A 25740-nucleotide genomic window follows, 5' to 3' on the forward strand; every position below is an offset into this window, starting at 1 on the left:
AATGATAATCCCACACTAATGTACCCTCTCTGCAATACACCAGACAGTATCTTGCAGAGAGAGGGAATGAGTGAGAGTGAGAGAGAGATATGTACACTATACTAAATCTAAAGAGAGCTAAAAGCTTGAAAACTTGTCAGGTTATACAAATAGTAGAAATGTCAAACATTGTAAGTACCACTTTTTTAAAATGTGTTTTCACTGCTACTGTGTTGTTGGCACTCTGCTGCTTGTCCCTTGGCGAGTACCCAAATTATGGAGCAAATATTTCAAACATACATTACTAGATGGTGCATGGTCTTAGTACCAAACACTGCTTCCGTCTAGAGTTCCAAGTGCTGTGCATCAAGATCTCCCCCATTTAGCCAATGCACAGTATGGGCAATATGCAAAGTGCATGTAAGCTTTTCTTTTTATCAATTAAATGGCTTTGTAATTGGAGATAGTTTGGGTTTCAAAAATACTAAAAAAGCTGGAGAAATGAGTAGACAAAACAATGCGGTTGGTTCTCAAAAATATAATTAAGAAAGAAAGAAAAATGTTATTGTTGCTAATAAATGGCCACCAAACTGTGAGGTTAGGAAGTCTGCTGAGCATTTCAAGTCTCCAAATACAGTATGGTCAAAATTTTATACTCATAAATCTCAAATTGCTATTAACAGTGGAAAGTCCATGTTGGAATACCAACAATATTACGAATAGGGTTGATTGCTACTCACCATAGGGATAACACATCGAGTTGCACAGAAGCACATTGAAAAGATGGTTACATATAAGCTTTTGTCAGAAGCCTTCTTCAGAAAATAAACACACACACACACACACACACACACACACACACACACGTTCACACAAGCAAGCACATCTTATGCATTAATGACTGCTATATGCAGCCGTTCCGCCCAGAGTGCAACTGAAATATGTCAAACAGGAGCAACAATCCAGAGGGGGTTGAGGAAGGGATAGCAAGCTATGGGTAGGGGAAAATGAGTCGGTGCTGCATGGTGGAGAATGCAGGACTAGAGCTGGCAGGACAAGGCTGCCAAGCACAGCATTGGGAGTTGAGGGGTGGGAGGGAGGGGAAGGGAAACAGGAAGGAGGAAGGAGAGGAGCAGAGAAAGGACAAGACCAGGGGTGCACTGGCAGAGAGCAGCACACAAAATATGAGAGGCGTCGTGAAATAGGAGGAGCTGACAGGACAGAGGGGCCAAAAATAGTTGGATGGAGAGCATTGGGAAAGTAGGTTACCGTAAGTTGATGCTGGGAAGATTTTAGGAACAGAGAATGTGTTGTAAGGATAACTCCCACCTGGACAGTTCAAAAAAGCTGGTGGTGGACAGGATCAAGGAGATGGCCCCAGCTGTGAAGCAGCCATTGAAATCAAGCATGTTGTGTTCAGCTGCATATTGGACCACTGGGTGATTCAGCATGGTTGGCAGCTGGTTAGTAGTCGTGCCAAATAAAAAGCTGAGCAATGATTGCAGCAGAGCTGGTACACAACATAGCTGCTTTCACAGACAGCCCATCCTCTGATGGGGTAGGATAAACCTGTGAAAGGACTCCACTCCTGGAATCATCCCTGCCTCCTCCTATTATAACCTACTGTCCCATACCCTCCACCAACAGTTTCATTTTACCTCCTCCCAATTCACGTCTCCTCATCCTCACTGTGTGCTGCTTTCTGCTGGCACACCCACCAGTCTTTTCCCCTTCCCTGCTGCTCTCCTTTCTGCTTCCTGCCCTGTCCCTCCCCCACAACCTCCCGATACTGCACTTGACAGCCTTGTTCTGCCACCTCTAGTCCCTGCAAACCCCACCATGCAGCACTGATCCGTCTTCCCCTACCCATACCTTGCTATCCCTCCACCATTCCTCAACAACTCCACATTGTTGCTCCTGTTCAACATATTTCAGTTGTACTATGGCCAGAGTTGGTGGAGAGAGCAGTCGCGTATGTGTGTATGTGTATGTGTGTGTGTGTGTGTGTGTGTGTGTGTGTGTGTGTGTGTGTGTGTGTATGCGCGTGTGTGTGTGTGTGTGTGTGTGAGAGAGAGAGAGAGAGAGAGAGAGAGAGAGAATTTGCTTGTGTGAATGTGTGTGTGTTTTCCTTTTCTGAATTATGCTTTGGCCAAAAGCTTATATGTAACTATCTTTTCAACGTGCCAGTCTACAACTCAAAGTGTCATCTTTACATTGAATATCCTTTCATAATACTTTTCAAACAGCTATTAAAAATTCTTACTCTGAAACAGAAGAATGGAAAAGAGTCAGTGTATTCAAAAGAAGAGGGAAGAGCATGGTTGATGTATGGCATCAGTTACGTTTATCAGTTGCAAAACAGAAAGATGTTGATAATGTTGCCAATACTTCCACAACAGCACAGAGTTCCACAGTAAACTTTGCAACATCTGATCACAGGCATGGAGTTGTGTAAGAGACTGAAGACAGTAATAAGAGATTTATTTCCTTCAATTTAATTTTCTTATTCTTGTGTAAAATATTAAAAAGATATGAGAAATGATTTTTTGTGCTTCAGTTCTACTAGTTGAAACATTACTGTTTCATTCCTGTATTTGTATTACCACAAATAAAATGTAGTGCCTCAATATTAATGGCACTTAAAACAAAAAAAAAAAAACTTTCTTACTGGCACTTGGAACCAGTTAGTCCCCTGATATGGCATCTAGAATGTTTTTAATAAATTATTTATTTTCTAATTTGTCTCACAATTTTTGCACATATGAGATAAGTAACATAATTCTGTGGTATTGGAATACCTGTTCATTGTTTCAGGATACAAATAAGTTATGTACAAAAAATGATACATTGGCTTTTGGTTCCTCTGAAAAGTGTGATTTTTGTCAGTTAGAATGTTTGGCATTTCCAATTTTTATATGATCTTCAAGTGAGTCTATGAGCAGTGTAGCAATAACGTGTGTGTGAGAGACTGACTATATGTTTACATATTGATTTTATTCTAAAATTTTCATTACTATAATAATTCATGTCGTACATTAAGACCCAACAGAAATTTTCTAATGCACATAACACTAAAATTTTATAGGATATTTTGTGCACACTGATGAACTGTGCTTTAAAAAATGAAATATTAAAAAATTAATTATTATTTAACATAATCAAGATCATGGAAAGCTATGTTCATCAGCCTGTGACAGATAAAATACATTGGAAATAGAAAGTTGCCTGACTTGCATAAGTGTGTGCTAATGTCTTTTTTTTCTGAATCACCTATTACTGATACTGTTCTAATTGCAAGTAATAAATGTACCAGTTTTCACACAACTACTAAATATCAAGAAACTTATTACTTCTGTATCTAGTCTGGAACTCAGTTACACATGCAAGTGTTCAAACACACTAAGAAACTCTGATATGCATTTCCGGTGTTACAATTACATCATCAGGTTCACAGTCTTTTGAGGATAATTTATTGTTAACACTACTCTGGAGGAAAATATTAAACACTTACGCAATTTAAGAGAGAGTATCTGGCGTGCTGCTGATACACCTTTATCTGTACGTGCTGCCCTCTGAAACTGTATCTGTTGTGGTGATGTAAAAGCTTCCTCGGGTATAAAACCAGCTCTCAACATAGCAGTTAGTAAATCTTCCTCAATAGTCTTTGCTCCTGGATTTCTAAATAAAAAATCAGAATAACAGTGATTTACATCAATATTGTACCAAGTGAAAAACAAAATTTACAAACAAACCTCACATAGATTAACAATGCCAATACTGTATCAATTTAAAGGATATTTAAATTTAGCTAGGTTACTGTTGAAATGAGTATCTGCATTATTCCTCTATAAATACCTCAATATTCTGTGATCAGTGCACTTGCTAAAGTAATAAAAAAATTTGTTTACTGTTCAAGATAATCAACTAAAACGTAAACAAAAAAGAATAGAATGCCTCGAAAGGAAAAAAAAAAAAGAATTCCACACAGCAACTGAAAGGGAATGACCATATTTTAGCAATTTAAGAATACAGTATTTCTGAAGTAAAAACCACCTTTTCTTATAAAATAACAACAGATAATCATAACTCAAATTACTTCCTCTGTAACAAAGATGTATCTCAAAATAACGTAAAGGAAATGATAAAGAGGTGTTAACCTTTAAGCAGTGGCCTCCATGGAGCATAATAATTTTTTCTGGGGAGTGCAGTTTGCATTTTTGGCCACTTACACAACTTAAATACAGCATGTGGAAAATTTTGTCATTCTTTATGTTCATGCACAATACTAAATTTTTTTTAGTAGTGCTATCAAACCTACCAGAATCTTGTGTATAAGCTGGCCCATGGCTAATTTGAGCCAGGTAACGGTGCAGTGGAAGTGTTTGCTGGTCGGTCTATTGGTTTGGTTCTCACTATGGACTTCATTTACAGGTGTTTATTCTTCAGACTCTGTTAGTAACTGACTGGGGTTTGAAACTGCCTGGACTGGACACTGCTGTGATTGCTTACTTAACGTGAAACTGCCTGAATTGGATACTGCTGTGACTGCTTACTTAATGTCTGCTTGCACTGCACCAGGGAGCATTGCCTAACATATGTCAATCTCTCAAATAAACTGGGGGCATTCTCCATTAATTTTGAGTATAGGTCACCTTTGCAAAATAGAGTGTGGGTTGTCATCAAGGAGCAACTTCAGCAACTACTATACTTCATGTCATGTTGTTCTGGCAGGACCTGTGCTTGCTGGCCCTACACTACCATGCATGCATTTAACGGGGCATGACCCCAATGCCCATCACTGACTCACCCACTCACCCAACCACCACTCATTTATGTTTTTATAATTATTTAGTGGCACCTGAAGATGAAGCTTTTGGCTTAACAACCAATCTAGCAATAAATTAAGAAATTACTCACAATTAATGTGGATTTTTTTATTCTATAAAAGTACAAATGTTACCAATGTAGCAGGTAAGTCTTCCATGCCACCCATATTTATGGTTTTCCCACCTTTTAACAAAGAAAGAGAAAAGTGGGAAACTTACCGCCAATGACTGCATCTACATTTTACAGACTGACAAATTTCCATCATGGAAAGACATAACGCCATTTTCTTGTCAGGAAGTCCTGAACTGTATCACCTAACACAGAAACTAGAGCCAAAGAACTTGAGTTGCGAGCACATTTTATTTATTACAAGAACAGTTTTCAATGAAGAAACATGTCACTGCATCCAGGTTAGAATTTTGGAAGCAAAAGAAGGATCCAATCAACCATACACAACCTGGGCCACCAACTTACACAGATTAGGCAGGAACTGTATGAATGTTTGCATGAGTAGAGCTACCCTGACTCTCTAATCAAGGACATTATAATGTGTCTTACCATTGACTCAAAAGTGAGAAACCACGCACTGAGGAAACCATATCAGTCTCTGATGAAAGCAATAGCTCAAGTGTTTGAAACTGTTCAGACAGCCCAGAGTTTGTTTGCAACAGAAGACATGACAGTCAGCTCCCTGGCACTGGTTATGTAGGATGTCACGTCATCTCCAGCATGGCTCTCACCTACTCCACAGCTTGGATGATCCCACTGACAACAACAAATGTAGCTACGGGCCATCTCAATGGCAGAGCCACTGCCTGGCAGTAAATATTGTTTCCTTCACCACTCACACAGCATGCCACAGGTATGGCAAAATAAAGTGCATCTGCAGGAGGTATGGTGTAGTAGCTCCATCACAAACACACACTCTCACCTGTGGAAGTGAACCAAGTGAACAACGAATTCACAGAAGTGCAGACTTCTCAGGAACATAGCACAGCAAACATACTTAGATACATGCATAGGCAAGCTCTCAGTAAAACTGCTATTTCACCCTGCTGTCTCTATATCCTTGCTAAATCAAACCTTATGTAAGTTCAGAGTCTCCAATCTTGCAGGAAACAGGGACATATCTTGAGGCCTATGGAAACTTTCAGTTTTACTGACAACCCAGTCACAGTAAATTTTCTTGTGACAGTTGATCCCAAAGTGAATAACATTTTTGGGGTAGCCTCACTCCATGCTGTTTATGAAACAGTATACACCATACAATCTGAAGGACTATGCCCTACTTTAAATGCTATCTGTGATACATATGCTCAAATCATCTTTCCTAGGTCGCAGAAAGTAGCTGATTTCCAAGTTTATGTCATTCTTATGGTGATGCCTACTTCACACTTCTTCAAAGCTTGCTCAGTGCCCCTGGCCTCTAAAGGACACCCTCAAAACAGAATGAGAGAGACTCACTCATGAAGCCCCATCAATAGTGCCTCTGCTTTTGTCCACGGAGCTTGACTCCATGCAAAAGTAGGCACTTTCAGAGATGAGGGAGATAAGTACACCCTCTTGGGTCATCCAAATCACATGAAAATGTGTACTGGGTGGAAGGAGTGGGACAAAATGAAAGCATTCGCCCAACACAAGGTGTGACGTGACCCATGCTGAGAGGTGCATGGCACATGGAATGATGTGTCACAAATGGAGCATCTGGGACAACAAGCAACCTCCCTTAGTAATTATATTTGCAGTAGTACAGGGCTCAGCTGGTATCAGTCGATAGGTGTCCCCAATACTTGTGGAAGCAAACTGGATGAAAGTAGAAAAATAAACAAGACTGATGAACTTGATGTTCCACATGTATCAAACACAGACAGATGGTGCTGTGCCAACAGAAGTTGTTTCCACAACTGTTACAGGCGAGGGACTAGTTCCATGAATGGAAAAAGTTACTGAGAAGCTGGACCAGATCAAAATTACAGCCTTGTCTGGTGCATAGAGGACGAAAATTCTAAGATAACAAAGAGGAAAGGAAGGAAAGGAATGGCTTACTAAGAATAAGTGGAGGGAACTAAAAAGTCTTGAATCTAATAATCCCACAAAAGGAATGTCCCAAAATGAAGGACAGGTCCTGTGGTATTGTTGAAACACTTTAAAGAGGTCTGGAATTGAATACAGGACAAAGTCTGTTAATAAGGAAATTAATGCCACCATCCCTTCACCCCTTTGCCTTTATTGACAACAAAAGCATTGCTTAACTTTGGTGGTCTGACAAGAACCAATGTACTCAATGAGGCAACAAACTGACGAAGATAAACAGGCCCCTTACCCCTAAAACAGGTAGCAAGACTGTTACTCCCAGCAAACAGGAGCAACACGGTCCACAAAAAGCCAAGGTAGGAGAGAGGGAATCAGACCTATTGCACTCGAATGTCAGTTTTTTGGAGGGCACTTATTCAACAAGGCAACCCACTTATTATCATCATCTCACAGCAGGAGGAGCTAATCTAGATGGTGTACTTCGAAAAAATTAGGGAGGACATGAACCAAGACCCCAAATTCAAGAGGGTCTATATCATTAAGGATGCTCTGATCTTTGTACGTGAGATGATGTGGACAGTGGACTGGCTGAAAAAACTGGTGTTCAAGTTACCTCTGTGGAATGAGGGAAAGCTGCTGGTCAAGACAGCAGCAGAACAATTCAAGACTGATAAAATATTAACCTTCACACCAAAATTACATAAGGATGTTCCCCCAGAAACCCTATTACAGAAAGCAGTGTTCAGAACCAGACAGTCTTGACAGGCAACTAGAGTGTCATTTACACTAAGGTTGGAACTGACAGCTAAACATTCATGGTGGAAATAAGAGAGAAATCCCTGAAGGCAATGCAAAAATAAGATGTAAAACTGCATTTTGTGTTCTAGCTGGTGACTGTCAGGACGATTAACAACATCAAAGTTGGCAGCCAAAAATGTTACAGATGAACCTGCATAACAGTAAGGGGGCAACCATCACCTTGAGTCACAATCTGGCAAGAAAAGAGGTGGACGTGAGCCTGATAAAAGGTGTAAAGAGGGTGTATAAGGCCTCAGAAGAACTGGTTTGATTTACACGGGGAATCTAAACACACCCAGAACATTCATTTGTGTTAAAAATGGAATTTCATTCACGCCGAAGGTGAATTTCTGTTCTAGGGTCTTCCTGGCCATCAGAATGAAACGGCATTAAGGAATGGAGCATGAAAGAAGTGGTATCGGCCTCGACAGGACAGCATCCCACCATGCCAGGAAGTGATGAGGCTGATAGGTGCCCACAGCTGAATGAGCAACTAATGGTTGATAGTGACGGCAATGCTCACAACCTGGTGTGGGGAAGTAGTGACGCCAACAGCAGAGGTGAATACATATTTCACTACATATTAAAGAGTAACCTAGATATCTTGGGGTAAGGAACCTATCTTGAGGAACAGTGGAAGGGAGGAAGTAACTGACATAACTTTTGGGACCATCTTAATTGGTAGTTACATCAAACAATGGCATGCAGGAATGGCATATCCTTACATGGGCACAGATACATTAAGTTTAGGGTGGAAATAGGTATTACACAGGCCATGGGCTATAGGAATCCTAGGAAAACAGATTAGGATTTGTATAGGAAGGACCTAAACTTACATCTATCCGAAGTTAAAACTTTAATAACAAATCCAGTAGACTTACATAAAATGGATAATGAGGTAATGGCTGTCATTGTGACCTCGTATTTAGAAAATCTTTCAATGCAAGAAGTACACAAACATGATTGTACCTTGTTGGAGCAATAATCTGGAATTGAGAAGAAAGCGAGCAAGAAGACTGTTTAACTTTGCAATAACAAAAGGACAATTGACAAAATATTGGTAGTCCCTTGTTAAATACACTCTTGGTCTTAAGTAAGTGAAACAATCATCCTGGAAGACATTCTGCAACAAGGCAGAAGGTATAGTTGCTAGAGCCAGTCTTTGCAAATTCCTCACTAGGATGCCAACAAATCCAGAGGGCACAATGAGGAGGAAGAATCATGATTATACTAGATCAATAAATGAGAAGCACTCCTCAAGACTCATTTCCCCAGTACACTATTGCAGATGATTCAGATCAAGATTTAGCCCCTGCAGTAATGGTTTACAAGTAACCAATGGAAGAACTGGGAATCTGCCACAGTATGTATAGATATCGAGATGATCCAGTGGCTGGCAGGAATGTTTCAACCAGGCCCAGATGATATCTTTCCGGCTCTGCTACAACAAGCAGCAGATGGGTTAATCACATTCCTATGCAGACTATTTAGAGTCAGTTTAGCTGCAGGAGTAATTCCTAATCCTTGAAGGACAGTGACTTGCTTTTATTCCAACGCCAGGGAGAATTAATTCAAAGGCTAAGGAAATGAGACCGGTCAGTCTGTTCTCCTTTCTCCTACAGATAAAACTGATTAGCATGCACATTAGTGAAAGGATGTTACATGAGGTTCCTCTACATGAAAACCAACATGCATATAAATCCGGAAAATCATGGGAAACAGCATTTCACCAAATTCTTGTGAAGATATAAAAAGCAACACACTTTCGTGAAATACCACTCTGTTTCTTCCTGGATACTGAGGAGGCTTACACCAGTTTCAAATCCTTGGTTAAAGTAGAGAACTGCATCAGGACCACTATATGTAGATTCATTAAGATCATGCTTGGTAGGCAAAAGGTAGAAGCCACCATGATGGATGTGAAAATGGTGGTGAAACCCCTAGAGGGCATCTGGAAGGTAGGATCTTGTCCCCATTACTCTGGAATCTAGATGTGAATGAGCTCACAGAAGAGCTAAATACTAAACACCATTTTTGCCATGGATACACAGACAATTTAGTCACAGTAATCACTGGCAAATCTGCAATTACTGTTAGAACACGGGCACAATGCACTATGAATGTTGTGTAAAACTGGTGTAGGAAGCAGGATCAAAATGTTGGTCCCCGGAAAACTGTAGTAGTAGCATCCATGAAGCGGCATATCCAGGACACATGCTGGAATCTTAAGCTCTTCGATGAAACTCAAGTACAGGAAGTACTGAAGTATTTTGGGGTAACCCTGGTTGCAAAGACCCCTCACATAAATGTGTTACAAGCCCAAATGTGCTCTTATGTGAACTAGCAAGGCCTTTAGAAAAAAACTGGGGTCTTAGTGCCAAGAGGAAGTGAAGGATTTACACCTCTGTAATAAAATCCCGTAATTTATGGGGCTACAGTATGATGGAATAAAGGAAAACAGAAAGTGGCTGTTAAGTAGCTCAAAAAAGTGTGGAGATTAGCCTGCCTAGTCTTACTGGATAGAATTAGCAACACTCTTACTGCTGGACTGAAGACCAAGCTGGACATGTGACCATTACATCTTTGGGTTACAATGGAGGCTGCAGTAGGGCATACAGTTTAAAAACTGGATATCTTTAGGATGTACAGAATCCCACACTAATACAATGAATGTGGTAAACATATGAATGGTCAGCTGCTTCAATGAATGTTTCTATGTAATCACAGTCATTAGGGAGCAGTTGAAGAATGAAGCATGATGCCATTCAGGTGACACAGTCTGGTTTATCGACAGGTTGTGCACAAACAAGGGTGCCAGAGCTGGGGTATACAGATTAAAACCTCAACTGGAGAGGGCAGTCCCTCTGGGGAAGTTGGCTAGTATCCCTGGTGGAGATATTCACTATTACAGCATGTGCAGACAAGAATCTACGTATCTGTATTCACGAGATCAAAGATCAGTGCAGAATACTATGAAACACACAAGAATCTAGGGGAAAGCAACAGGGTAAACTTGCTGTGCATCCCCGGTCACTTGAGAATTAATGGTAACGAATAAGCTGACAGGCTGACCTGGGCACCATGGACCAGAATCTGTCTTAACAACCACTGAGGCAATGGTAAAAGCTAAGCGACGTAGCTTAATCATGAGACAGTACGTAGAATATTGGAAGACCAAAAACATAGCAAGCTAATGAGGTGTTCTGCATCCTGGAGTTGAACAGGAGGTAGGTTAAAGTCAAGACAGGTATAAAGATTGTCCAGGGGAACTTTAGGAAACACCTGCACATGATGAACATAGAGAAAGTCGTTTGCTAGTGGATATTACAAAGGATGAAACTTCACCACATTCAATTTTCCAATGCAAAACACTGGAGGCCAACGAGCACAAAACATGTGGGTCATTAATTCCTGAAGAAATTGTGGCTAACAAAGGTCTAGTAAAGGGTCTCTTACTATTCCTTAACTTGGATGGCTTCTATAAAATGACAAGGAGAAATACAGCACAATAAACTCAGTTTTGGTGTTGGCAACAGAGGGAGGGAGGGAGGGAGGGAGAGGGGGGGTTAGGACTGACTATTGTTTCATGTGCCTGGTCAGACTGAATCACTCCTGAAGGTGTGTTAATGCTGCTTTCTATAGTTAATGGGCCACCCCATTGGTAACAGTATGCAAACCTAATAGCACTTCGAGACTTTGTGGTGGCTTTACAAATATGATAAACACACAAGCCGAAATGCACATTTACCCCCTACCAACTGCAGATGAACTCTTTGCAAAATTACGCCATGGCACCTTACCCAGTGAAACTGAACTCCTAGAGGCATATTTTCAAATTCCCTTGGCTACAGCATCAAACCATACCCAGTGCCCAATACATCACACACTCTCCTGTTACAATTGAGTTACCTTTTGGATTCTCATCAGTCTCCACCATATTCTGGCATTTTATGGTTCAATTTTGTTCTTTCATGCAACTATCCATGGCATATTTGGTGCTCAAACTATCAGCCAATGGATCAAACCAACAGAAGATTATCTTGCAACAAAAGACAAAGTGCAGCCAACTTCAAATGCAGAAGACCTACAAGTGTTTCTGGTTAATATCAACTATTATGGGCACATTATTGCAAACATACTTGAAATCTCTTTCCCACTGTACTGCTATGACTTCGAATGTGAATTTCGAATGGTCACCCCTCTGTCAACAAGCTTACCTGTATTTCTCTGTCGATAAGCTTACCAGTATTTGAAAGACTGCCTTAAGCAGGCATCATGCTTGACAACATAAGGGCCTGCAGTTTGCTACTGGTAACAGTGATTAATGCGTATCTCCATGGTATAGGTGCAGTTCTTTGCCATAAATACTCCAATGGCACTGAGTGCCCTATTGCACATTACCTCCCAATAACAGTACTATCAATTAAAATAAGAGACCCTCAGTATCAAGTATACAGTCTAGAAATTTAAATGAATCCTCTATGGACAGAAATGTCATCTTGTCACAGACCACTGACCATTGTTTAGCAACCAGTCAATCCTTGACAATAGCACTTGGTGCTGTTCTTGTCTAATTTTCACTACTCTAACCACTACCCGGCAGCGATGTTACACAATAATGTGGATGTCCTGTCTCGATTTCCAACGAGACCTGATTCAGCTTTTGAACAACATGTATTAGTGTGTTCCCAGATTCATTCAGATCTGGATTTGGCCATTTCAGCATTCCCCTTAACATCATGTGACATCACAGCTGCCACTTGCAAGCACCGCCGTGCTCACTTTGTGCAGATCCTGTCATGGGTCCCAGAGGCACTGCAGTGCCCTGGTTCTCCCGTCTCTTCAGTTGTGAGTACCGCACCTCTTGCAAACTGCCCACCCCAATATCACAGACCTTGTCTGTTAATGTTCCGCCTGTCAGGCTCATGAAGCTGCACCTCCCCAGCCATGACAATGTTTACTCCTAGATTTTGTTAGCTCCTTTTTACGCTCCTTATGGCTGATTGTGAATGATTCCTTTCCTAACTTCCATTTGTGTTATCCATATCCCAGGTCCCTTCTGCTACTATCATCCCAGCCTTGAAAAACTATTTGCAGTTGAAGGCATCCCAAAAGATGGTGTTCACCTCTCATGGCTTTGAACAGTTTTGCATTCATAACAAGATTCAATACCTTTGCACCGGGCTTTTCATGTTGCTTCCAACAATCACACATAACATTTTGCCCGTACTTTTAAGACCCAGCTTTTTTTTCCAAGCATTTAAAGAGCATTTTCCTACCAGGTGTGTTTATGTGCCATGCCCACTTTTCTGTCACTTACTTTTCTGCAAATATTTTAGATCTTTATATCCCCTACATAGCACGTTAGGGATATTTTTTTTTTTACTGCTGAGTATGTTGGCTATCCTTGGAATGCAACGGTTGGTATTCTTTTGTTTCTGCTTCTTGTAAACAACACGCTTTCAAACACACGGTTAATGTTGTTCAAGTGTGATAGTGAGTAGTTGCTATACTTACGTTTGCAGTGCTTGTTTACGTGTGTTTTGTTGTGTTTATTGAAGATGACAAAATGTAAAGGCATTCTCAAGAAACAACAAATTAGAGGAAAAAAATTTACAAAGCTTTTTGTGCAAGAGGTTATGTCACCTGGCAACGATGTTTCTAATTGTAATTCTTCAACAAGTGCAACATCAAAGAAGCTCTCATAATTTCAAGAGAGTTACAACAAATTTACTGTAAGTCACAAGGGGTGCAGTAACATTATTATAAATTTGAGAATATTATCAGATGTAATTTCTAAATTTGTACAATGTATACTGTGTGGTGAGTCACAGAGCATGAAAATTTGTGAGAGTGCCAGTGGGAGAAAAGGCCTAGCAACTGCTTTGGATTTAATTTGCACTAAATGCTCAGCTGTGATTTCATTTATGAGTTCTTCAAAAGCAGATGCAAGTGGCCCTTATGTAATCAATACTAGATTAGTTTATGCCTTACAATCCATTGGCAAGTGTGTGGCTGCAGGGAGAACATTTTGTTCAGTGATGAACTTACATCAACCACCAAATAAATTCAAAAAACTGACTGAAATATTAGAGAAAGCTGCATGTGAGGTCAGTGAGGAAAGCAAGAAACTGCTAGGGAAGCAGTGGAAGAAAATGATGGATGTTTGGATATTGTAGTTGTACTTGATGGAAGTTGGCAGAAAAGAGGACATACTTCTCTGAATGGAGTAGTGACTGCCACGAGTGTAAACAACAGTAAAATGTTAGATGTGGAGGTAATGTCTAAATATTGCAAATGTTGTAAAGTCAATGAACATAAAGAAAACAACTGTGTGGTTAATTTTAAAGGAACAAGTGGTGGTACGGAAGTTCATGGAGTATGAATTCTAAGCCATATGGAGATGCCATTATTAGCAAAATAGAATGTGTAGTCCATGTTCAAAAATGTTTGGGAACAAGGCTGAGAAAACTAACTGTTGATATGAGAGGAAAAGAATTAGAAGATGGAAAATTGTTGACCGGCCAGAGTCGGTTAACTAAAACTGAAATAGAAAACTTGCATGTATACTAAGGGCAGGCAATTAGGAGAAATAAAGAAAATCTGGAGTTAATGAAGAGAGATGTTTGGACCATATTCTTCCATAAGTCCTCTAATGATGATAAGCCATGTCATGGATCATGTCCATCACGAGAAAATTAGTGGTGGAAATACAATAGGGCTCTGCAAGTGGAGAATCTTATTCTCACCAGCATTCTCTTCCTGCTGCCATTATTACAGCAATTAAACCTATTTTCAGAGACTTGGCTCATCCTGACCTTCTAAGGAAATGTCTGCATGGTCTTCTTAAAACTGTATTTGTATTTGTAGGCAAGCATACAATGAAACTAGGACTTCATGATGCTATTATCACATTCAATTGTGGTAATATTGGAAAGTATTGGGTACTGAAAAAGCTGGGAATCAATCCTGGTGAAAATATGATCGCTGAGCTGCAACAATGCGATAAAATGAGGCTAGCCGATGCAGACAGGTCTGCATCTAATAAGGCCAAGAAAGCAAGACAAACATTCAGGAAGGTAAAAAAAAAAAAAAAGCTGGAAGACCTGCTAGAGGACAAATAAGGGACATCATATGAAGCAGGACAGTTTTAATTAACTGAAAGTAGCAAATTTAAAAAGCTTTTTCTTTAAAGTCAACTTTCTGCCAACTAAAATTTTCCATGCATATGACCCATTATACCAGAAACTATCGTAGATGAATCAATGAAATTTTCAGAGACTCTGCATAACATGAAAAGCCACCTCTGTTACTCCATTCATCAATATTCCCCCCTTAGGAAGTCCACAAAAAATATTTTATGCAGAAAAACTTAATTTTTTTTGTTAATAAATTTTTAAAAAATATTTCTTAAAAACTATAAAATGGATAAAGTAGATTTTAGTACAATTGACTCTATTAGCATCGTGTAACATACAGTAAAATATTAAGGTCCTGCATCAAATAGTTTTTTTCAGAAATGGGTCAAATACTTGCCTAAATTAACACGGGTTCAATAGGCAGGATGTGGTCTCCTTAAAATGCAGAGGGAACAGAATGTGAATGTGCAGCCCATTGGTGATGAGCAAAACCCAGGGCAAGCAGTAGATGCTAGCCAAGGAGAATGCAAAGATCCTATGATTGAGCACTTAAATCAAATGAAACTTTTGATGAATACCGCATCTAGTTTAGCTTCAGAACAGTCTCACATGTCTAATATTCAAATGACTATGTCTGCTACACAAGCGAATAGTTCAACAACAGTTCAAAATTTAGCTTCGGAACAGTCCAAATGTCTGCTACTCAGATGAAACTGTTAGCTGAGCAAGCGACTATGTCTGCTGCTCAAGCGAATATGTCAGCTGCGCAGATGGCTATTTCTGCAAATGTAGAAGCCATAGCTATGGAACAGGCAAATATAGTGGCTAAAGTAACAAATCTGACCGCCACTGTGAGCAATTTAGTTACAGAACAAGCAGAGTTAGCTGAAAAAGTGAAGGATATAACCAATAAAGTGAATGAACTGCCCACAATGGGAAGATTTTGTTGAAGTATTAGCTAATGTGAGTACTTTGACTAATGAACAGATAGAAATCAGGAAATAAATAAATAGTATGAAGCAAACCCATGAACAATTTCCGATCAAAATAAACAGTGTAAACAGTGAAATTAAAACCGTGCGGAGTGGAGACAGCGAACGGTAGAAGTATAGGTACAAAACCTGGCCTCAACAGTAACAGAAATAGCATCTGGATGTGTAGGTCTAATGGAATGAAAGTTCCAAGAACAACCCCAGCAGTTTAAGCAAAGATTAGACAACTGTGATATTATCTGTTGTTTGGTATCTAGGAAGGTAGAGAATATAGTGAGTGAAGGTCTACCATTACCTCGCCAAATAGGTCACGAGTTGAAGGACGTTCAAGAGCAGATAGGAACTGAGTTCCAAAGATGGAAAGGAAAAATTACACAGAATTTGCAAACGTGCACTCAAAGGATAGAAGAACTGCAGGGATACAAGCCCAAACAAACAGATGTATGGAAGTAATTCACCTATGAGTGATTATACCAGATCTATCATGGAAGAGAAAATGTTAAAGCATAGACAATTCCAAAATGAATTTTCCGGAGAAGTCGACATTAAATCCTGCCGTATTTATCACACAATTCAGTGGAGTGTTACCACCAGCTTGGTCTGATCAACAGAAAATTGAATATATATCAGGTTACATTAAAAGTGGTGGTAGTCTGTGCGTGACTGATGTAATATACAAGTGTCACACCTACGAACAATTTGAATAGACATTCCTCAATAATACTGGTCAAGAGGCATTCAGGAGAGATTGAAAAAGGAAGTACATAACCCTTCTCTTCCCGAAACGAGAACTTAAGGAGATACTTCGAAAAATATTTGAATAAAGCAAGATGTTGAGATCAACCAATAAATCACAAAAATATGATAATGATCATCAAAGCTCAGCTTCTGATGGAGATCAGGGAAAAACTGCTGCATGTTTCAGAAGATATTCTGGAAAAAGTCATGTCTGCAGTAGATTCAATCAATTTGTTATAGGGGGCAGAAAGAGTAAGAAATAATTACAATAAATCTTATCAAATGGAAAATAAGCAGACAGTTAAAAACAGTAATAACAGAAGAAAGAATGTAAGACAAATGGATAATTTTCATCAAAGCAATACAAATAATGGTTATAACAATCGAGAAACTTTGTGGAACAGCAGAATAATGGAAGCAATTATGAGCCGAACAGAAATGGACAGAAGCGATTTGAAAGGAGGTACAATTCTGTACATAATGACTGAAGAAACTGAGGGCAAAGTAATCAAACCATATAAGAAGTGAGGCCAAGGCCAACAAATAAACAAGCATGGTGAGAACAACCACCGGTCATAGTTGAAGGAACCGATGACAACAACGGGCAGGTTAGACCGGGCAATTGAAACTGAATCTGACCGGATTACGCCCCAGAAGTAATGGGGTGCAAGCAATCACCTGTAAAATTTGTTTAGGTACAATGATGGAAAGAGGACCAATGAGGAGTTAACGGAAGACGTAAATCCTGGGGAACAAAATTATAATAAAGTGCCAATATCAGCGATCTGTGCCGAAATGCCTATCAGAGTAATCTTGGATACCAGAGTTGCGATAAATGTGATCTCCAACAATTTATTTGAACAGCTATCCCAGAAGACAGAGTTACTCACATTGCCAATACGAAACTGTAAATCACTGGAGCCTTCAATACCCACCTGCAACCAGTCTGGATACAGATTTGCTACACGTAAGGATAGGAAATACAGCGATAAACTGCATGTTCCAAGAAATTTAAAAATTAATAGAAGATTGTATCATCGGGTTAGAGACTATGAGGGAGAACAACTTAAAAACAGACTTCTCATCCAGTAAAGTCAGTTTTTGTGATAATAGGGAAATGGTACAGGTTGATCTGATCAAGGAAGAAAGGAGCATTGGAAATTACTGTACTGGGCATAGTATTAAGCTCATTAGAAAAGAAAGGAGATGTAAACATACAGAACAAGTAAAGGAAAGCAAGATACTCGGGACAGCAGAACAAGTGGAAGAAAAGGCTTTGCTGATGGATTGGAAAATGGACAAAATGATCAATCGGTAGATCTTTTGGAGAAATATATCCAGGTTTTTGAAGAAAAGCCAGGAATTATTAAGGGATTGACGTGCCATTTGGAGGTGTTTCCTCATGGGGTCTATTGTAATAAATCATGTAAGTGATATTAAGGATTTTCCCTCGCCTAGGGATAAGAAACAACTTAAGGCATTTTTGGGTTTAGCCTCATTTTTCTGACGGTTCATAGAAAACGAAGTTATGAATGCAGAGCCATTAGTAAATTTGCTAAGAAAGTATGTTTCCAGGCAATGGACAAATGGCTATCAGTATGCATTTGAGAAAATCAAATATGCTATGGTAAATGTGAAATTTTTGCATCATCCAGGTATGGGCATAGATTTTTGCTTGATGGCAGATTCTTCAAATGTTGGATTAGGATCTTGTCTTTTCCAAATTAAGACAATTAATGGGCAATCCTAGTTCTGCACGATAGCTTTTGCAAGTAGAGTATTGTCGAGTTGTGAAAGAGTACACAAGATGCGTTCCATAAGTAATGCGACCAAATTCATAAAAAATCATTTATTGAATATATCCGTACAAGTAACAAAATTTTTTTAAAATCACACCCTCTTGCGTGGATACGGTGTGGTATTTCCATGCCTGGAAGACATCCTGGAATGTCCTTTGAGCTGATGTAACATGCACCTGGGTGCTTTCAACCGTGTCCCGATGTTTTCCTTCAAGGCTCCTTTTAAATGAGGAGGGAGGCTTGGGAATCAATGGGGGTCTTGGTCCTGGCCAGGAAGTCGTTGAAAATGAAGGCGCTGTAACTCGGCATGTTGTCAAGGTGAACTTTTCTACGTGTCCTTGATGTCGCTTTGGCAGCGCGAGACCCTCCTTTTCAGTCTTTTGTGCACTTACAAGTACAAAGCTGAGTTCACTGTCGTCCCAGTAGGAACGAACTCGGGTGGACAATGTCTCTGATGTCAAAGAACACAATGAGCATGGTTTTGATACTGGACTTGCTCATGAGTGCCTTCTTGGGATGGGGAGGCAATGGTGTTTGCCGCTCTGAACTCTGCCTTTTGGTCTCAGGGTCGTACTCAGAATCCACGACTCATCACCATTGATAACTGAGCTTAAAAAATGAGGATCATTTTCACACATTTCCAACATTTCTCGGAACCGAAGGACTCGCATGTCCTTGTGTTCATTGGTCAACACTTTTGGGACGAGTTTGGCACACACCTTTCTCGTGTTCAAATCTTCAGTCACAATGTGGAAAACGGTTGTTTTTGACATGTTCTGAGTTTGTGCTATCAATTGAAGGCTCATCCATCTGTCAGAGTTCAAACAATCGTGCACACGTGTCACATTTTCGTTGACTCATGCGGCTGATGGCCGCCCACTGCGAGGTTCGTCGTTGACCTCCTCTCGGCCCTCCATGAATGACTTGTGCCATCGGAAAACTTGGGATTTGGAGAAGCAATCAGTCCCAAAGGCATGCTGAGGTAATGGAAACATTTCGGTGGCGGACTTCTGAAGTTCAACACAAAATTTTATAGCGTACTGTTGCTCTACAGAATTGTGCCATGTTACATAAACTCAAAACGGAGTTGACGGAAACGCACATCCTGATTCTCCAGCAGCTCGCAGCCATATGAGACAAAAAGCGTTTTGAAGCTAACGCCCTCGTCCACTTATCCCAGCAGGTTACAACACGCTGTAGTGTACTGGTGCTTCAGAAAAAAAATTGGTCACATTACTTATGGAATGCACTCTGTATACCATGACTGAGCCGGAAGCATTAGCTGTAGTTTGGGCTTTCAAGAAGTTCCATTATTCCTCATATGGGTCACAAACAATAGTCTATTGTGATCACCAAGCCCACAGCTTCTTGCAGTTGCGCAAGGTGCTCACACCGAGATTTTTATGGTGGGCAATGGCGTTACAGGAGTATTGATTTCACGTATGATATATTAAACGAAAGAACAATCCAATTGCAGATACCCTATCTAGGCTGCCAGGATTAGAAGAGGAGGATGTAGATACGCTGTATGTCAGCTTCTTGGATGTATAAGGGGCGTTCAAAAAGCAACGAGCTGGAGGCGTAATTACAGAAACCAATACCTGTATGTTAGCAGTATTGACCCTGGTTGTTGAGACACCTGACCCACTGCGACACAAGGCAGTTTATGGCTGTCTCATTAAATTCCCAGGGCTGTGATGTTAACCAGTTCCGCAAGTACAGATGGACGTCATCGTACACACAAGTTCAGGAAAGGTTATGCTGTCATTCTTCTTTGACAAAGATGGCCCCCTACTGATTTACTTCCTGCAGCATGGGACAACAGTGAATGCCCAGTGTTACTCGCAAACCTTGACCACCCTTCGCCAAGTGATCAAATCAAAACGAGAAGGTAATCTCATCCATGGGATCTATCTGCTCCACTCCTGCACAAATTCAAATGGGAGGTTCTCACCCACCCTTCATACAGTCTCACTGTGATTACGCCATTTTTGGTCCCCATAAAAAGGCTTTGAGGAGCAAACAATTCTCCTCGGATGACAATGTCCATCTGTACATGCGGAACTGGTCAACATTGCAGCCCCGGGAATTTTATGAGACAGCCATTCACTGCCTTGTGTCACAGTAGGAAAAGTGTTTCAACAGCCAGGGTCAAAACATCTAACATACAGGTACTAGTTTCTGTAATTATGCCTCCAGTTCATTTCTTTTATAACACCCCTTATATATACAAAACATGTGAAGTTATATCTAATGAAAACTGTAACAAGTAAAACTAACCATCATCATCATCATCATCATTTAAGACTGATTATGTCTTTCAGCGTTCAGTCTGGAGCATAGCCCCCTTATAAAATTCCTCCACGATCCCCTATTCAGTGCTAACATTGGTGCCTCTTCTGATGTTAAACCTATTACTTCAAAATCATTCTTAACCGAATCCAGGTACCTTCTCCTTGGTCTGCCCCGACTCCTCCTACCCTCTACTGCTGAACCCATGAGTCTCTTGGGTAACCTTGCTTCTCCCATGCGTGTAACATGACCCCATCATCTAAGCCTGTTCGCCATGACTGCTACATCTATAGAGTTCATTCCCAGTTTTTCTTTGATTTCCCCATTGTGGACACCCTCCTGCCATTGTTCCCATCTACTAGTACCTGCAATCATCCTAGCTACTTTCATATCCGTAACCTCAACCTTGTTGATAAGGTAACCTGAATCCACCCAGCTTTCGCTCCCATACAACAAAGTTGGTCGAAAGATTGAATGGTGCACAGATAACTTAGTCTTGGTACTGACTTCCTTCTTGCAGAAGAGAGTAGACCGTAGCTGAGCGCTCACTGCATTAGCTTTACTACACCTCGCTTCCAGTTCTTTCACTATGTTGCCATCCTGTGAGAATATGCATCCTAAGTACTTGAAACCGTCCACCTGTTCTAACTTTGTTCCTCCTATTTGGCACTCAATCCGTTTATATTTCTTTCCCACTGACATTACTTTCGTTTTGGAGATGCTAATCTTCATACCATAGTCCTTACATTTCTGATCTAGCTCTGAAATATTACTTTGCAAACTTTCAATCGAATCTGCCATCACAACTAAGTCATCCGCATATGCAAGACCGCTTCTTTTGTGTTCACATATTTTAATCTCACCCAGCCAGTCTATTGTTTTCAACATATGATCCATAAATAATATAAACAACAGTGGCGACAGATTGCAGCCTTGTCTTACCCCTGAAACTACTCTGAACCATGAACTCAATTTACCGTCAACTCTAACTGCTGCCTGACTATCCATGTAAGGACCCTTAATTGCTTGCAAAAGTTTGCCTCCTATTCCATAATCTCGTAGAACAGACAATAACGTCCTCCTACGAACCTGGTCATATGCCTTTTCTAGATCCATAAAGCATAGATACAATTCCCTGTTCCACTCATAACACTTCTCCATTATTTGCTGTAAGCTAAAGATCTGGTCCTGACAACCTCTACGGGGCCTAAACCCACACTGATTTTCATCCAATTGGTCTTCAACTAATACTCGCACTTTCCTTTCAACAATACCCGAGAAGATTTTACCCACAACACTGATTAAAGAGATATCTCTGTAGTTGTTACAATCTTTTCTGTTTCCATGTTTAAAGATTGGTGTGATTACTGCTTTTGTCCAGTCTGATGGAACCTGTCCCGACTCCCAGGCCATTTCAATTAACCTGTGTAGCCATTTAAGACCTGACATTCCACTGTATTTGATGAGCTCCGACTTAATTTCATCCAACCCAGTTGCTTTATTGCACTGCAATCTACTGACCATTTTCTCCACTTCCTCAAATGTGATCCTATTTCCGTCATCATTCCTATCCCATTCTACCTCGAAATCTGAAACATTACTGATTGTATTTTCACCTACATTGAGCAACTCTTCAAAATATTCCCTCCATCTGCCCAAGGCATCCACAGGATTCACCAGCAGTTTTCCTGACCTGTCCAAAATACTTGTCATTTCCTTCTTACCTCCCTTTCGAAGACTGCTAATTACACTCCAGAATGGTTTTCCAGCAGTTTGACCCATAGTCTCCAACCTGTTTCCAAAGTCTTCCCAAGATTTCTTCTTGGATGCTGCAATTATCTGTTTGCCTTTGTTTCTTTCTTCAACATAACTTTCTCTTCTACCTGAGTTCTAGTATGTAGCCATTTTTGATACGCCTTCTTTTTCCTTTTACAAGCTGCCTTGACTGTGTCATTCCACCAAGCTGTTTGCTTCTTCCTGCTTTTACACACTACTGTTCCAAGACATTCTTTAGCCACTTCTAGTACTGTGTCCCTGTACCTTGTCCATTCCTTTTCCAATGACTGTAATTGACTACATTCAACTACCTGGTACCTTTCCGAGATCGCTGTTATGTACTTGTGCCTGATTTCCTTATCCTGAAGTTTCTCCACTCTTATTCTCCTACATATGGACCTGATCACCTGCACTTTCGGCCTCACAATCCCAATTTCACTGCAGATTAAATAATGATCAGTGTCATCAAAGAATTCCCTGAATACATGTGTGTCCCTCACAGCCTTCCTGAATTTCTGATCTGTTATTATATAGTCAATGACAGATCTGGTTCCCCTGCCTTCCCAAGTATACCGGTGAATGTTCTTATGTTTAAAAAAGGAGTTTGTGATTACTAGGCCCTTACTGGCACAGAAATCCAAGAGTTGTTTCCCGTTCCTGTTGGCCTCCATATCCTCTCCAAATTTACCTATAACTTTATCATACCCTTCTGTTCGATTTCCAATCCTGGCGTTAAAATCACCCATGCGCAGAACACTGTCCTTGTCCTTTACTCTAACAACTACATCACTGAGTGCCTCATAAAAACTACCCATCTTATCTTGATATGTCCCTTCACAATGCGAATATACTGACACAATCCTAATTTTCTTGCTAGACACTGTCAAATCTATCCACATCAGTCGTTCGTTTACATACCTTATTGCAACTACTGGGTTCCATTTCTTTCCTGGTGTAAAGCCCTACACTCCATTGTGCTATTCCTGCTTTGACTCCTGACAGGTAGATCTTGTATTCTCCCACTTCCTCTTCTTTCTCACCCCTTACCCGAATGTCACTAACAGATAAAACGTCCAGCCCCATCTTACTTGCAGCCTCTGCCAGCTCTACCTTCTTCCCAGAGTAGCCCCCATTGATATTAATAGCTCCCCATCTCATTACCATTTGTTTGCCAAGTCGTATCTTAGGAGTCCCTGATTTGTCAGTTAGAGATGGGACTCCGTCACCTCCAAAGGTCCGAGGCATTTTGCTCTGATTGTTGCCAGCATCATATTTAAAGTACCAGGGAAGCAGGTTGCTAGCCTTACTTGCCCTGAGTCCCATTGGGTATTACCCCTAACGGTTGAGGGACTAACCGGTGGATTTGGTAGTCTTTGCCGTATGAACACAAAGGTGACCACGACTCAGAATATGTCCGAGATGCCCTGCCTTATTCCAAAGTAACTGGTATCCCGACTGTCGGGACCACTTACTTGGCAACTCATACGTTGCCCGTGGTTCATGAACTAGGACATGACTACAGTAACCCACACCATGAACCAAGTAAAACCATCTTAAGAAAATTATTGCTGGAATATAAACTGCAAGTAAGGAAACCACAAGCTATTTATCAGATAATAGAAGTAATTGTACCTCATATACCTGGAGGAACGCAGTGGAGCAAAATGGAATTAAACAAATACTAACATCATCAAGATGTAATCCACAAGCGAGCTGAACTGAGAGTGTTTTTCACAAGCTAAATCGATTTATGAGGACATATTGTCCAAATAATCTTAACATGGTGGATAGAATACCGCTTACTCAATGCGTTTCACACCAGAGGAATTAATGTTCCAAAAGGAACAAAGGAATGAGTGGGTGAATAATCCATCAAAGATGCCACATGATAAGCCCACTTGGGAAGAAAAGATTAAGTTGGCTTTAGCGAAGATGGCCGAAAAGGCCAGAAAGAGGAAGGTAAAATATGACAGTAAGTTAATGAAAGTAGAAACTTTTGCTGTGGGGAATAGAATGTTGTCGCACACTCATCCACAGGCATATTTATTGAAGAAGAGAAGCAAGAAGCAGCAATTGTTATTTGTTGGACCATTTGAAATAATGATTGCACATCGTGAGGCATATCTATTGGCCTACCCAGTGACGGGAAAGGTGAAAGGACTTTATCCTCACCATGATATCAAAAAGTACTATGCAAAGTGAAAATTAGAATTAGTCCAGTCTCTCGTAAATATTGTATACATTAAAGAGAATTTATGTCACTGAGTTTTTAGATGGAGGTAGCTTTCGTTACATATGTAAGTGTATTGATATTTGTCTTCAGCAGAACCACAGAAGGAGAGCTGATGCTGACTGTATACATTTATGTGTATATTAATAACTTTTGTGTTTATTTCCAGAAAAAAATTTAATTTTGTATGTGTTCATCTTCTAAATTAAGCATAAAGAGTAATGTAGTACATGGAGGATAGTGTCAGTAATTATGGTTCATCCCATATTTTGATGGGAAATGAGTGCCAGTAGCTCTGAACATTGAACTTCACACAGTTCTCTGAGAAGTATACTAAGGCAGAATCATTTTCTGGGGATACTAGACAACAAAGAGCAGGGGTGTGCATGTGATCTTGTGGTTGGCTTTACTACAATTAGGTGGACCTTTGCTGTATAACCAAATTTTCAGTGCCATGTAAAAGGTAAACTAATGGCGGCTGAGTTATGTTAGATTCGGATGCTAGCGAGAAATTATCATGTATTGGTGGTTAAATGTTTGTATTACTTGAGCAAAGGCACTTCCAGTGAAGCAAGCTAAGTAATTTGACACTGTACATACGGGAATTATTTGCTGTTGTTATGCTCTTCAGTCCAGAGGCTGATTTGATGCAGCTCTCCATGCTACTCTATCCTGTGCAAGTTTCTTCATCTCCAAGTACCTACTGCAACCTATGTCCTTCTGAATCTGCTTAGTGTACTCATCTCTTGATCTCCCTCTACGATTTTTACCCTCCAATGCTAAATTGGTGGTCCCTTGATGCCTCAGAACATGTCCTACCAACTGATCCCACCTTCTACTCAAGTTGTGCCCCAAATGATTCTTCTCACCAATTCTATTCAATTCCTCCTCATTAGTTACGTGATATACCCGCCTAATCTTCAGCATTCTTCTGTAGCACCTCATTTTGAATGCTTCTATTCTCTTCTCATATAAAATAGTTATCGCCCATGTTTCACTTCCATACACGACTACACTCCTTACAAATACTTTCAGAAAAAGAGTTCCTCACACTTACATCTATACTCAATGTTAAGAGATTTCTCTTCTGCAGAAACGATTTCCTTACCATTGCCAAGTCTACGTTTTATATCCTC

At 40.3% G+C, this 25740-nt stretch overlaps 1 protein-coding gene across 1 annotated transcript in view; it reads right to left on the reverse strand.

The window, feature by feature from the left end:
• LOC126342867 (pseudouridylate synthase 1 homolog) overlaps positions 1 to 25740 on the reverse strand; it is a 109214-nt gene that overhangs the window by 72447 nt on the left and 11027 nt on the right. The window contains exon 3 of the mRNA XM_050001892.1: positions 3491 to 3657. Coding sequence (XP_049857849.1) covers positions 3491 to 3657 — 167 coding nt within the window. The remainder of the gene's footprint in view (positions 1 to 3490; positions 3658 to 25740) is intronic.

The sequence above is a fragment of the Schistocerca gregaria genome, chromosome 1 (assembly GCF_023897955.1).
Source record: "Schistocerca gregaria isolate iqSchGreg1 chromosome 1, iqSchGreg1.2, whole genome shotgun sequence".
Classification (NCBI taxonomy): Eukaryota; Metazoa; Arthropoda; class Insecta; order Orthoptera; family Acrididae; genus Schistocerca; species Schistocerca gregaria.